The sequence below is a fragment of the Eumetopias jubatus genome, unplaced genomic scaffold, assembly GCF_037043125.1.
Source record: "Eumetopias jubatus isolate StellerSeaLion01/CBP00866 unplaced genomic scaffold, mEumJub1_p1.0 scaffold_8, whole genome shotgun sequence".
NCBI lineage: Eukaryota > Metazoa > Chordata > Mammalia > Carnivora > Otariidae > Eumetopias > Eumetopias jubatus.
This window is the reverse complement of record NW_028274814.1, coordinates 67,397,633-67,410,794: the sequence shown is the minus strand read 5'-3', so window position 1 is coordinate 67,410,794 and position 13,162 is coordinate 67,397,633. Positions and strand designations below refer to the sequence as shown.

At 36.8% G+C, this 13,162-nt stretch overlaps 2 protein-coding genes across 5 annotated transcripts in view; one reads left to right on the top strand and one right to left on the bottom strand.

Annotated features, from left to right (window-relative positions):
- The window catches only part of YARS2 (tyrosyl-tRNA synthetase 2), a 32,041-nt gene extending 27,443 nt beyond the window's left edge, over positions 1-4,598 (top strand). Inside the window, exon 6 of the transcript XR_003610805.2 lies at positions 2,170-4,598. The gene's annotated coding sequence lies outside the window, so the exon portion shown is untranslated. The remainder of the gene's footprint in view (positions 1-2,169) is intronic.
- DNM1L (dynamin 1L) overlaps positions 1-13,162 on the bottom strand; it is a 49,766-nt gene that overhangs the window by 7,816 nt on the left and 28,788 nt on the right. For all 4 annotated transcript variants that reach the window (XM_028113177.2, XM_028113181.2, XM_028113178.2 and 1 more), the window contains exons 5-13: positions 12,504-12,590; positions 10,427-10,589; positions 9,049-9,169; positions 7,198-7,329; positions 6,142-6,348; positions 2,867-2,987; positions 2,490-2,645; positions 2,153-2,242; positions 675-767 (exon numbers count right to left, since the gene is read on the bottom strand). In XM_028113177.2, the coding sequence (XP_027968978.1) occupies positions 675-767; positions 2,153-2,242; positions 2,490-2,645; positions 2,867-2,987; positions 6,142-6,348; positions 7,198-7,329; positions 9,049-9,169; positions 10,427-10,589; positions 12,504-12,590 (1,170 nt within the window). The remainder of the gene's footprint in view (positions 1-674; positions 768-2,152; positions 2,243-2,489; positions 2,646-2,866; positions 2,988-6,141; positions 6,349-7,197; positions 7,330-9,048; positions 9,170-10,426; positions 10,590-12,503; positions 12,591-13,162) is intronic.

Sequence of the window (13,162 nt, the reverse complement as noted above, 5' to 3'; positions counted from 1 at the left end):
CCAGTTCCCAAATTCCATGTTTACAATTTCCTCCCTGGTTCCCATATGCATAAAAGGAAATTTTATAAAAGAGGGGACTCGAAGGTCTTACTGGATTAAGGAGTAGCAGAAAAATTTACTGTTCTTGGATAAAAGTAGCTGAGAACAAAAATAGCATCTGGATAAATTGCTTTATCCACCAGCCTTGTCTCCATGTGAGAGCTTACACAACTTGCAACATTCACCTCAAATGGAAAAAAAAAAGAGCCATGAAATGCAGCCACCCCAGTACTGGTGAAAATTTACTATTAATTTGGGTAAATCTTGGAATGTCCTTCCTAGCTTTCAGAGCCAAATGAAAACAATTTTAAACATTCACTCAGTTTTCCACTCTTGAACCTGAATAAACCACACCAGTTACTGAAAGGGAGCAGGCAGTCCACACTACATCAGTGCATCCCAGATCCCCTCTGACTTGCAGTCGTGTAAACAGAAACTTAGAATAATGCTGCCAGGTGGTTTTAGGAATTAGATTTAACATAACAATGTAATGCCCTCAGCATACTTCCTGGAATGTAACCATACAATAATATGGTCCATGTGTGTTTTATCGTTATCCCATGCTCGGTAAATTTGATACAACTGATTTACAACAGATTTTTCCTCTCAAAAGTGACAATTCAAATGGTATTTACCTCTATATTATTGTTCATTAGCCCACAAGCATCAGCAAAGTCTGGATGTTTTGTGTTGATATAAGCCAATTCAATTGCCACTAAGTTATGGACCTAGAAAAAAATAAAATTAGGCTAAAAATATGTCGACCTAATTCTACTTTAGGAAACATGAAACTTAGTAAACAGTTCTAGAAAAGACACTATGGGACCCTGATGCCTAAATCAATACTCAATAATTATACTCCAACTGATGGCATGTTATACCATATAATAATTTGCTCTATCTTTTGAATTATTTGTATCTCAGCATCTAAGATTGCATTTCTAAAGGGGGAGGGGAGGAAGTAACCTTAAGGTAGTCAGAAGTACTTTGTTAGGGGGAAAAAAATTCCCTGATGCAAATCTTAAGTTCCAAGGCTTTATGTAATTTTGCTATTAAAATCTCAGATCATCTGCTAGTCCGTCTCAAAGTTTCAGTTCAGTTTCAACAAGAAAACATTTCATGATCAGATATAAAAGATGTTTATTTGAGTAAAAGACCCATTTAAAGACCTGAGATAATGATTGATTAGCCTCAATTAGACACACATAGTTTAAATATTATATGTGGTTTGAAATCCTAATGGGACAATAATCCAAAAAGAAAGTTGAAATTAATTTCTCCAGCGTTGCAGAGCTTAACTCCTTCATTTGCACTGCCCTAACGAATCTCAGGCATTAGGAGAGCACTAAAACGTCAAGAACCAAGGTGAAAAGCGTCTACAAAGGAAACCTCAATGATCCTGTGCTCTGAGATCAGGCTAACCGTATCCCTGCGCCCTTGGGCTGGGGGTTACGCTTGCTACGGAAACACCGAGCAGCGCTCACATTCTACACTTCCAGGGATGGTTTTGTAGTCTTAGTAAACCTCCACCGGGGCTCAGCACCATCCTGAGCCAAGGACCCAAATGCACTGTTAGTTACCAGAAAGGGAAATAAAACACTCAGCCAACAAATAGAGACATAAAGGCAATCTCAAATGCTTATCCCATATTTTTACCAATTTCAGCATTTTTAAGGATAGCAGCAACCCACAAAATAGTAGCAAGCAACCATGATATTACAGCACTGGGTCATCAAATAAGCAAACAAGAAGTGGCCAAATGACCCTGATGTACCAGAGTTAAAATAGCTCGCTATAAGGCTCAGGTAACTGGGGCTGAAGATAAAACTAAGTTTCCATTAGATCAGTGGTGCTATAGAGTAGAGCAAAGTTATTCACAGTCCCCAACAATAACTCCAATCTCATGAAAACCTGTGGCTGCAGGCTAACAATGACTGAAATATGAAGAAAAATTATGCCAGAATTACCGAAGTGTCCTTTGAAATAAGAGGTTCACTTCTTTTTCTTCCCAATACACTGGGAAACATGCCTAAACTTTAACGTACTCCTATTGCTGTACAAAAAACTTCTTTAACAGTGGTTACAATGATCATTTGTGAAAATAACAGCTCACCATTTCATTTGTAACAGGCAACCGTTTACGAAGAAGACAAGTCACTACTTCAACTATGGCATCATGAAGTTTAGGAAACCTCAACAACTCCTACAAATGATGGAAGAAAGAAAAATAGAACAGTCTGCCTTGTTTAAAGGAAAATTAAATCATCACCGAAACAGCGAATTAGACTTTAAGCTACATTTAAGCATACTACTTCAAATCACTTTCCGATCGGGAAAATGCAGATTTTAAGTTACCTTTAGCCCATCTTCCATGTTTCCTCCCACCCCATGAAACCAGCACTTCCTGCCTTGTACTACTTCACCTGACATGTGTGACATTTCGCAGTTACCTGTGTACTGTAATTGCTACAGTGCTGAATGATCCTTTGCATTTCCTCATGAACCAGTTCCACACAACGCAGGCTGGGTTCTTCCAGACGTTTGATTTGCCGCTTGACCAGTAACTCAAATGAAACTTCAGGCACAAACAAAGCAGGGCGAGGACCCTAAAAAAATTTTTGAGCTCTTACTATAGCTACACAAAATTTTAATTCTTCCCTAGGTTAAAATAAATCATGTTTTTTGGTATTTTTCATGAAAAGTGCTTCCTAATATCAAGTACAAGAGCAAAAATACAATTCATTTAAAAAGATATAGCTAATGGGTTAAAAATTATAATAAACCTTTAACCTCTTTTCAAAAAATTCTAAAAGTTGAGCATACTCACAGTAGCATTTCTAATGGCAGTCAAAATGTCAATAGTGTTAAGGCCACCTAGTGGGTCAACAGATTCTAAAGTTCGCCCAAAAGTCTCATGGAAAATATAACATATCCTAGCACCACCGCATCTGAAAGGCAATGAAGTATATGGTTTCTATTATTACTAAAAGGGAAAGAAGCTACAAGTCAGAAGTCTTCCTATAAGCTTTTAAGGTCTTATTTTCTGAGAAATTTTCAAATAATTACATTTAGATAATTTCCATGTGTTCTCAACTCCATTATGAACCAGTTTCTCTTCATTTTTTCTTTTAATGAAGAGTCAACAAAAAGGCATTCATCACATGTATATGTGTGAGTTTGTGTGCATGGACACACACGATAACTGTTTGGTCAGAAACATCAGTTCACTAAGAACTACTAAACATCTTTTCTCTGCCCTAGTTTTCTTGACCATGAGCTTTTTAAAAGACACAACACAGAATCTTCTTTATTTCTGTTGATCCACAGTTTACAGGAGACACAGACACTTTTCCTGTAAAAGACCAGATAGTAAATAGTTGAGGCCCTTTGGGCCACAGCGTCTGCTACACGACTCCGGTCTACCGCTGAGCACAAAAGCAGCTACAGACAAAATATGAACAAATAAGCACAGCTGTGTGCCGGTGAAACACGCACACTAAAACTTGCAGTCTACATAATTTTCACGTCATGAAATATTCTTTGAATTTTTTTCAACCATGTAAAAATCCTTCTTAGCCAATGGGCTACGGTTTGCTCCTGCTTTAAACAAATTAAATCTCTATTATGCACGACTTCCTTACAGTTGTCTGAGCAGAAGCTACTAGCCTAACATTACGCTAAGTGAAATAAGCCAGACACAAAAGGACAAATATCGTAGGATTCCCCTCATATAAAATACGTAGAATTACCCAATTCACAGAGACTGGAGGAGGAGGGAACAAAGAGATACTGCTTAATGGATACAGAGTTTCTGTTGGGGTGATAAAAAATTATAGAAATAGATGCCATTTGATGATTGCACAATACTGTGACTTTAACTGAATGCCACTAAATTTAACACTTAAAAATGGTTAAATTACCAGTCTGCCTCCAACCTTCTCCTTCTCCACCTAATTTTCCCTAACAACTAGAATTATCCTTCTAAAATGGGTACTCCTCTGACTGAAAGTGTTCTTTCAGTCAATTCTCCAAATTCTGAAGATTTTTGGCTTTCCATGATTTGTTCTGAGATGCCTTTGCTGCCTGCCTCCTGTGACATCCTGTCGCGCACATGCCCTTCTCCAAATACACCCACGCTACGCTTTGCTGTCCCAAAGCCTAAAACACCCTTCTACTTATTGCCTCCCAAATTCTATTCAGAGCCCAACAGAAACACATTCTTTTTTTTTTTTTTTTTGCCTTAAGATTTTATTTATTTATTTGACAGAGAGAGGGAACACAAGCAGGGAGAGTGGGAGAGGGAGAAGCAGGCTTCCCACCAAAAGGGGAGCCCGATGCGGGGCTCGATCCCAGGACGCTGGGATCCTGACCTGAGCCAAAGGCAGACGCTTAATGACTGAGCCACCCAGGTGCCCCAAACACATTCTTAACTATGACACTCTCCCAGTCCCTGAGAGAAATGTAAATGGTCTCTCTTCAATGTTTTAAAGGCTTAAATGATTACAGATATTTGCTTTATTAACTACTTATAAAACTCCCTATATATGTTATAAGCACATTCTGGGTACGTATTATATTTAATAAGTATTTAAATAAAAATACTTGATTATACTCCTGTTTGCCACATAATTGTGCCTCCTGTTACCTTGTTCTACCTTACCCAATAAAGTTTTTTTTTAAGATTTTATTTATTCATGAGAGACAGAGAGAGAGAGAGAGAGAGAGGCAGAGGGAGAAGCAGGCTCCCAAGGAGCAGGGAGCCCGATGCAGGACTCGATCCCAGAACCCTGGGATCATGACCTGAGCCGAAGGCAGACGCTTAACCATCTGAGCCACCCAGGCGCCCCCCAATAAAGTTTTTAAAAGTTCATCTTAGTAATCTTTATTTCCCTCAATATGCCATATATGTAATATATATTTCCCTCAATATTGCCGTGTGTGTGTGTGTGTGTGTGCGTGTGTGTGTAAAATAACCCACCATTCACCAATTAGTTCAATACTGTCTTTATGGAGTTAACTCACATAAAAGGCCACCTGGGTCACACAAAAGTACATAGAAAATTCACATAAGTGTGTGTGTAAGTTCACAAGTGGTGAAATCTGAAATAGCTCTGGGTTGTACCAGTGTCCATTTTCTCATTTTGTTACTGTACTATAGTTATGCAAAATGTCAACATTGGGGAAGATGGGGTAAAGGATTAACAGGACCTAGGAAGGTACATTTATTTGTAACTTCCTGGAAGTCTATAATTACTTCAAAATTAAAAGATTTTTTTTTAAATGAGAGTTCAGAGAAACGAACATTCTTTTATACTGCTAGTAGTAAAACAATACAATCTACTAACAGTATGGCAACAGGAAGAGACTTAGGATGTTCCTACCCTGTGACACAGTAATTCCATTCTAGGAATTTAGCCGAAGTGTTTACTTAGGCTTACATGCCCCCAAAATAGTCCACCACAGCACTGTTTATATATGTGTAGGAATAAAAACGATCTACCACTAGTAGAGTACTGGTTCAAGAAAAGAGAGTGTATCTAAAAAGTAAAATGCCATGTAAATTTTTAAGATTGACTATAGAAATCTATAATTAATATTAGTTGTTTGTGACACGGTGATTTAAAGAAATGATTCCAAAATAGCATGACAGTATTTTGATCTCATTTTTGAAATACATTTATAATGTTTTACAGATGCAGAGAAAAATGTCTAGGTTCATGCGAAAATTAGCAGGGACTATTTCTGCATAGTGGAATTAAGTAAATTTGTCTTCCTATGCTTTTTATCTGCATTTTTTTTTTTATGAAAAATTATAGTGTGTCTATTAAAGAAACAAACATTTAAAAAGTTAAACTACCAAATATTTTTAAATTCTTATCAAAGTCTTGTTTAAAAAAAAAACTGAAATTTTTACTGTGGTTTACCTAAATTTACAAAGCATTTTTATACGTACATCAGACATCATCCTGTAATTTCTGCAAAATACTATTCTGCAGATAATAAATCACAATCAGAAAATCTCAGAGTTAAAGTCACTGTTACAAAAGCTAAAGTAACCCAGCAATTCAAGTAACCAAATCCATAGAGAAATTTTTTACTTACAGCTCTGAAGTTTCAATATATTTTGCAGTTCCTTCAATTGTGTTACAATATTCTGTGGCAAATTTGGTAATAAGTTGGAGTAAAGTAGCACTTTTATCATCCACAGGTTCACCATAGCTATTTAGGAGAGACTGATACTGAGCAGCTAGAACATTTATTCTTGTTTTCAACTCTGGTAAGCAATCTCTGATGTGATGCATCAGTAACCTAATAAAGGTTAGAAAGAAAAGATTTAAAGTAAAACTGTATTTTGAAGACCCAAATAAGTCAAATTTTTAAAATACCAATAATGGTAAAAGCTATCAAATAATTTGTCCTGCCAGGAAATAATGCAATCTTGGGCTAGAAGTAAATGCTTCTTTACTGAAAAAAATGACATAAACAAAGACAATTGGTCAACACTTTTTAAATTTGCCTTCAACCCATCAAACTATAGCATTTGCTAGAGAACCAAATATAAATTGAAAAAAATGTGATTTCTGACTTATCTTTTACAATGAGTACTTAGCACAGTGAAAATCAATCTTATTAAGATCCAAGTCCATCAGCCTTTAAATTATTTAGGGAATAAGACAAAGGTAAGAGAAAACAGCTTTCATTTCAGTCATTTATAAATTATCTAGAAAAGTTTTCCAGTCCCTCTACCATCAGTGGGTATTAAGGATTCAAGGTATATACTTTAAATTCTTTTTATGAGTAAGAATAGAAGAAGACATCCTAAAATAAGAATTATGTGAAAATTACACATTTTAGTTTAGGTCCTGAAATCCCAAGTGGAAATTAAGTCATCTGCTACCTAGTTCTATTACCAAAAGTAAATTGACTGTCAAGAACTTCATAATTAAGACATTTTAAAAATTCCCTTGAGCATTCCTAGACTACATAATTTAATGCCAACCACCTGAATTAAAAAAAGACATCTACATTATAAGAACCTACTGTACAAGTAACAAAACCTGAAACTGTACACACAAGAATGTCATGAAAATGTCAGGAACTAAAAATGAGAGCTCTCAGACACCTACTGGCAAACCAAAAGGACCTCAAAAATGTTACCTGTTTAGAGTCCTAGCAAGATACTTTGTTCCATTTCTATTAGCCAGAGATGGATATTTCTTTTGAAGGAAAGCATATTCATCACGGATTGAATCAGTTACACTCTTCTTATTGTTAATATCTAGCTGGCTCCTAAGGTTGAAAAATAACAAACTGTTTAATTAAAAGTCAGTTGTGTCCTCTACATACCTTAGATGATGATGGTAGCACCAGACACTGTAGTAATGCCCGATATGGATTGTGTTATCTAATTCTTGCAATAGTTCTATGCAGTAGGTATTATCCCATTTTACAGCAAAGGAACCAAGGTTCAGGGACATTAACCTACCCAAGGTCACACGTTAAGCACTTCCGCCAAAATTCAATCTGTGACTTGTAATACCTGAATAGTTTAGGCCTCATTGTTACCATTAACTCCTGTCAAAAGCAGTACTCTGAAGTAACAGGGACAGACAGGTGAAAAAAAAGTGTAAGTATGATAACCAGCTGTATATTTTATCCATATACAGACAACTAATTTCTACCAAAAATAATTAACTTAAAGAGCAGTCATTTACAAATGCAACAGTTTTATACCATGAAAAGGGGGGACGGGTTAAAAAAAAAAAAGCTGAAGTATGGGTGAGGTAGGACATACGAATAAAGCAGACAACTGTAAAGGATCTTCAGTATCACTAGTAAAAACATTGTCATTTAGAAAAGGCCTAAGACCCAAAGATGTTAGGTGTCATTTAAATCCACATTATATATCTAGTTTATGGACAAACTAGGAGTAGAACCCAGATCTCCTGTTAATTTCAGTGCTTCCTACTTTATAAAGTCTTTAAGAGAGATCTTCATTTGAAATCTTTCACCATGTGACTTTGGTAGATGTATAACTTGAGTCTTCTGATTATAAAATAACATCAACCCCTACCTCACAGAGATGTTGTAAGGGTTCAAAGAGATACCATTTGCAAACTGCTCACAGGAGAGGGTCTAAAACATAGACACTCAATAGTAGTTTCCTTTCTACAGTTTTTGATAGCAGCTATTTATAATTAGGATACCTTTAATAAAATAACTCCAAGTCACAACCTGGCAATTATGAAGGATCACTAATGCCAGAGGTGTTAGACCAATTTATTTAAATCCTACTACCTTATTAACAAACTTTTTCTTGATTGCATGCAAATTAAATAATACGTTTGTTTTTTTTTCTTATCCAGTGCACCCCTCATATATAACATAATAAGCAGAAATTTTTCAAGCCAATTAAATTTTCTTCCATTTTATGGACTACTTACTTTAAAAACACTTTCCATTACAAATGCCCACAGGAAGCTTTCATGAATCTCTTTTCTTCCTTTAGAGCAATGAATTCCTAGCAATACCAAGATTATGGTAAAAGGGGAAAAGAGGGATAATATCACATTTTAGGCTGCTTTTAAAAATACAGATCTGGGGGCGCCTGGGTGGCTCAGTCATTAAGCGTCTGCCTTCGGCCCAGGTCATGATCCCAGGGTCCTGGGGTCGAGCCCCGCATTGGGCTCCCTGCTCCGCGGGAAGCCTGCTTCTCCCTCTCCCACTCCCCCCTGCTTGTGTTCCCTCTCTCGCTGTCTCTCTCTCTCTGTCAAATAAGAGAGGGAACACAAGCAGGGGGAACGGCAGGGGGAGAAGCAGGCTTCCCACTGAGCAGGGAGCCCGATGCGGGGCTCGATCCCAGAACCCCGGGATCATGACCTGGGCCGAAGGCAGACGCTTAATGACTGAGCCACCCAGGCGCCCCAATAAATAAAATCTTTAAAAAAAAAATCATATCTGCTTTGAAATGCGAATGCTGCAGTTCTTATCCCATTCTTGATTGCTAACCTGTTAACTACTCCAATTATTCCAAGTTTGACTGGTATAACCCTTCCCATCAATACATCCATGGCATCAGTACCCGCATCCATGAGGTCAAGTTTAGTGATTACAGCTAAGGTTCTGCGACCTGGTAAATGCAAAAAAAGAAAAGAAAATGATCCATTAAATAAAGCTATTAGGTATTAATAAAGAAAAATCCTCATCTATAATCCCTCCAACATTACCTCTGTCATCATTTTGATAATGCTTTTCTAACCTTTGCTTACAAATACTTTTTAAAAACTAATTTTAGGGACACTTGGGTGGCTCAGTCAAGTAGTGATCTCAGGGTCGGGAGATCAAGCCCCTTGTTAGGGCTCCAGGCTCAGCGGGGAGTCTGCTTGTCCCTCTCCCTCTTCCTCTGTCCGTCCCCAGCTACTGCTGCCTCCCTCTCTCTCAAATAAATAAAATCTTAAAAAAAAAAAAAAAAAAGGGTCACATGTTCTACTGACTGAGCCAGCCAGGTGCCGCTAGAGCTTACCTTTTAATCTAAAATGACGTGTGGTAAAAATTTCTTAAAAACTTGAAATTAAAAAAAAAAAACTTTAAAAAAATTACTGTTTATGGTAATTTTAATTAGCAGTTATAGCATTAACTTTTCCTACCAGATTTTTATTTCAAATTCTTCTTCAAAGCAGGAAAAAAGAAACATGACACAGCTCACAGAACCTCCAAATACTCAGTAAAAAAAAATTAGCTCCTGTATGAAGCAAAGCTACATTTATTAGCACCAATAATAACTACTCGCCTACAAGCTGCCATTTTATATATACTAAGAGATGCACACCACAGCATTAGTCAAATACCATAACACTGACCCACAATATGAACTAAATCAGGATTTATGAACATAATCCTTGGGGTTATGAATGCTTCATAAAAGGATTTTACCTTTATTTCTAAGAACTTCCTCTGTCTTGTCTAAATGTATTCTACCTCTGCAGAATGTAGATAGCACAGTTTTCTACTATACCATAAGAATCTACAATGATTACCTATTACGACAGTTATTCTTTGAAGTCAGCCATTCAAAAATCTAAATCATTTTATTTATACAAAACAAACCCTCTTTGCAAAGCCCATCTTATAATTTTAAAATCATGAGGCAACCATTACAAATACGAACATTACGTAAAGTGTTTTTGCCTTGACTATATAGCAACTAACCCATTAAAACTTTATTTTCCATCAGAATTTCTATTTCTAAGTAAAATAGGAATACATTATTTTTTAAATCTATATTAACAGCTAAAAAAATTACTTTTAAAAATAAGTATTCCTTTCTTGAGGGTAGATTTACCACTGTTAACCAAGCATCTCAGTCAATATTAACATCTGTCCTTACCATCTGGATCTACCTCTCTTGAAATCTTAAGTGCCTCTGATGTTGCCATATCTGTATTAGCAGCAGTGACAGCAAGGATGATGGAATTTGGATTACTGATGAACCGAAGAATGAGCTCTCTGATTTGAAGCTCAATATCCTTAGGTTGATCACCTACAGGCACCTGAACCAAACAGAGATGAGCAAGAAACTAATAATAAAAATCAACTCAGCTTCCCCCACCCCCATTTGATCTACAGAATATAGGTATTACTCCATTCACAGAGAGTTAAAATGAAGAAAGTATATACTACTATTAGTGGTATATATGAATTTGGTAGTATATGAAAGTCTCAAAACGTATCTCTTGCAAATATCAAAAGTTTACCATGTAAAAGACTGGTCAGTGATAACTGCCTAGAGACAAATTCATTTGTTCATTCAATTAGCAAGTATTTATTGGCAGCCTACTATATTTGAGGTGCTGTTCTACATCAGATATGTCACAGTAGTGATTAAAAAAAAAAAACCGAGGGGCGCCTGGGTGGCTCAGTCATTAAGCGTCTGCCTTCGGCCCAGGTCATGATCCCGGGGTCGTGGGATGGAGCCCTGCATCGGGCTCCCTGCTCAGCGGGAAGCCTGCTTCTCCCTCTCCCTCTCCCCCTGCTTGTGTTCCCTCTCTCGCTGTGTCTCCCTCACTGTGTCAAATAAATAAATAAAATCTTTAAAAATAAATAAATAAAAATAAAAAAAGACCGAAATTCCTGTCTTCATAAAGTTTATATTTTAATGATGAGAAGTAGATAATAAGCAAATACATATATATAGTATCTAGGTGGTGGTAGAGCTATGAAAAAAGTTAAGCAGAACAAGAAGCTAGGGAATGATTAGAGAAGATTATACTTTTAAATAATTATTGGATTATGCTTTTAAATAGAGTAATGAGGGAAGAAGTCATTCAGAAAATGACATTTAAGAGAATGAGCAAACAGTGGGAAGCCTGCTGCTCCCCCTGCTTATGCTTGCTTGCTCTCTCTCTCTGACAAATATTTTTTAAAAGATTAAAAATTAAATAAAAAAAAGAGAATGCGCAGAACCTGAAAGAGATAACAGAGAGGTATATGCAGCTATCTGGGGGAAGAATATTCCAGCAGAATGAACAGTAAGGGCAGAAAAAGAAGAATAACAGGGATACTTTCTCTTTTAAGAACTTACCCCCTTACCATGAATGAGATGAAAAGCCATTGGAGAGATTTTGAGCCAAGGAATGACACAATCTAATTTTCACCTTAATAGCATCACGCTGGCTGCTTACTTAAGAAGAGGTTATGAGGAAGACCTATTAGGAGGTTATTGCAGTAATCCAGCTGACAGGATAGTGGCTAGATCAGGATGGTAGCTATAAATTTGTAAGATATAATGGAATTCTGAATATATTTTCAATGTAAGGAGAGCCAAAAGGATCTTCTGAGAAAGTAGGGTATGGAATAAAAAGTGTCATGGATGAAATACAAGCTTTCTGGCTAAGCAACGGATAGAAGAGAGTTGCCATTTATTGAGGTGGGGGAGACTACAGAAGGATCGAGAAGGTTGAGGGATAGGTCAGAAATTCAGCGTAAGACACATCAGGTTTGAAATGCCTATTAGACACTTCAGCGTAAAATAGACAGTTGGATATACAAGTCTGGAGATGTTTACATTCTGTCAGCATACAGACACTCATATATTTAAAAAGCCATAGTTTGGATGAAATCATCAAGGAGGGGTAAGTGTACCCAACTGACAAGAGGTCTAAAAACAGCTCCGAGGCACTCACTGTGGAGACACTAGGAAGATAAGAAACCAGCAAAAGAGACAGAGAAGGAGTGGCCAATAAGACTAGAAAGAAACCTGCAGAATATGTTATCCTGGAAGCCAAGTAAAGAAAGTGTTTCTAGGAGAAGGGAGGGCTCAACTATATCAATGCTGCTAATAGACCAAGTTGACTGGGGGGGGGGGGGGGCAGGGAGCTGATTACTCTCATATGAGGTCAAGCAAAAACCACCACAATTGCAAACAAACATGATCAAATCCACAATGAATAACAACTAATCTTTACCTTGGTCATTCCTGGCAAATCCACAAGTGTCAGATTGACAACATTGGGTGAAAAAATCTTAAGATGAATTGGCTCAGGGCTTACTCCCTAAAAATAAGTTTTAAAATATCATATTAAAATCACATTAAAATTTCAGTGAAATATAAAATGCTAAAGTACACCTCATTTCAAGCAGATAGATGTTAGATGCTTTTAAATACGAATTAAACCATGAACATTTCAATAATCAAAACCTGATGAAATACATGGCAAGTAAGACAGACAGCCATATACCAGGTGATAATCTTATCCAATCCTATAACGTTAATATACAAAATGTATTTCCCCTGCATTACTTCACATTCTTTTCTCTTGATTCTGAACAGACACAACTTCTTCAATATGTTTAATAGACTTAGTGCTGAACAAAAGAAAACTGTATCATTATCCGAATGTATGAGGTTCTTGAGTAGAAAGTGAGGCACGGGGTAACAAGTTATCCAAATCAACTTGGTTCCTAAACTTTGAATATCAAGTAGCAAAAGTGTATGTTGTAAGAGATTCCTCGGAAAATTTATCCATATCTTCAGATCCCTGAATTCAACTAGTGAGAATTTGGATAGTGAGAGATACCTCTATCTTCTCTCCCCTAGACTGAGATTATTATCCAGGTTGCCTTC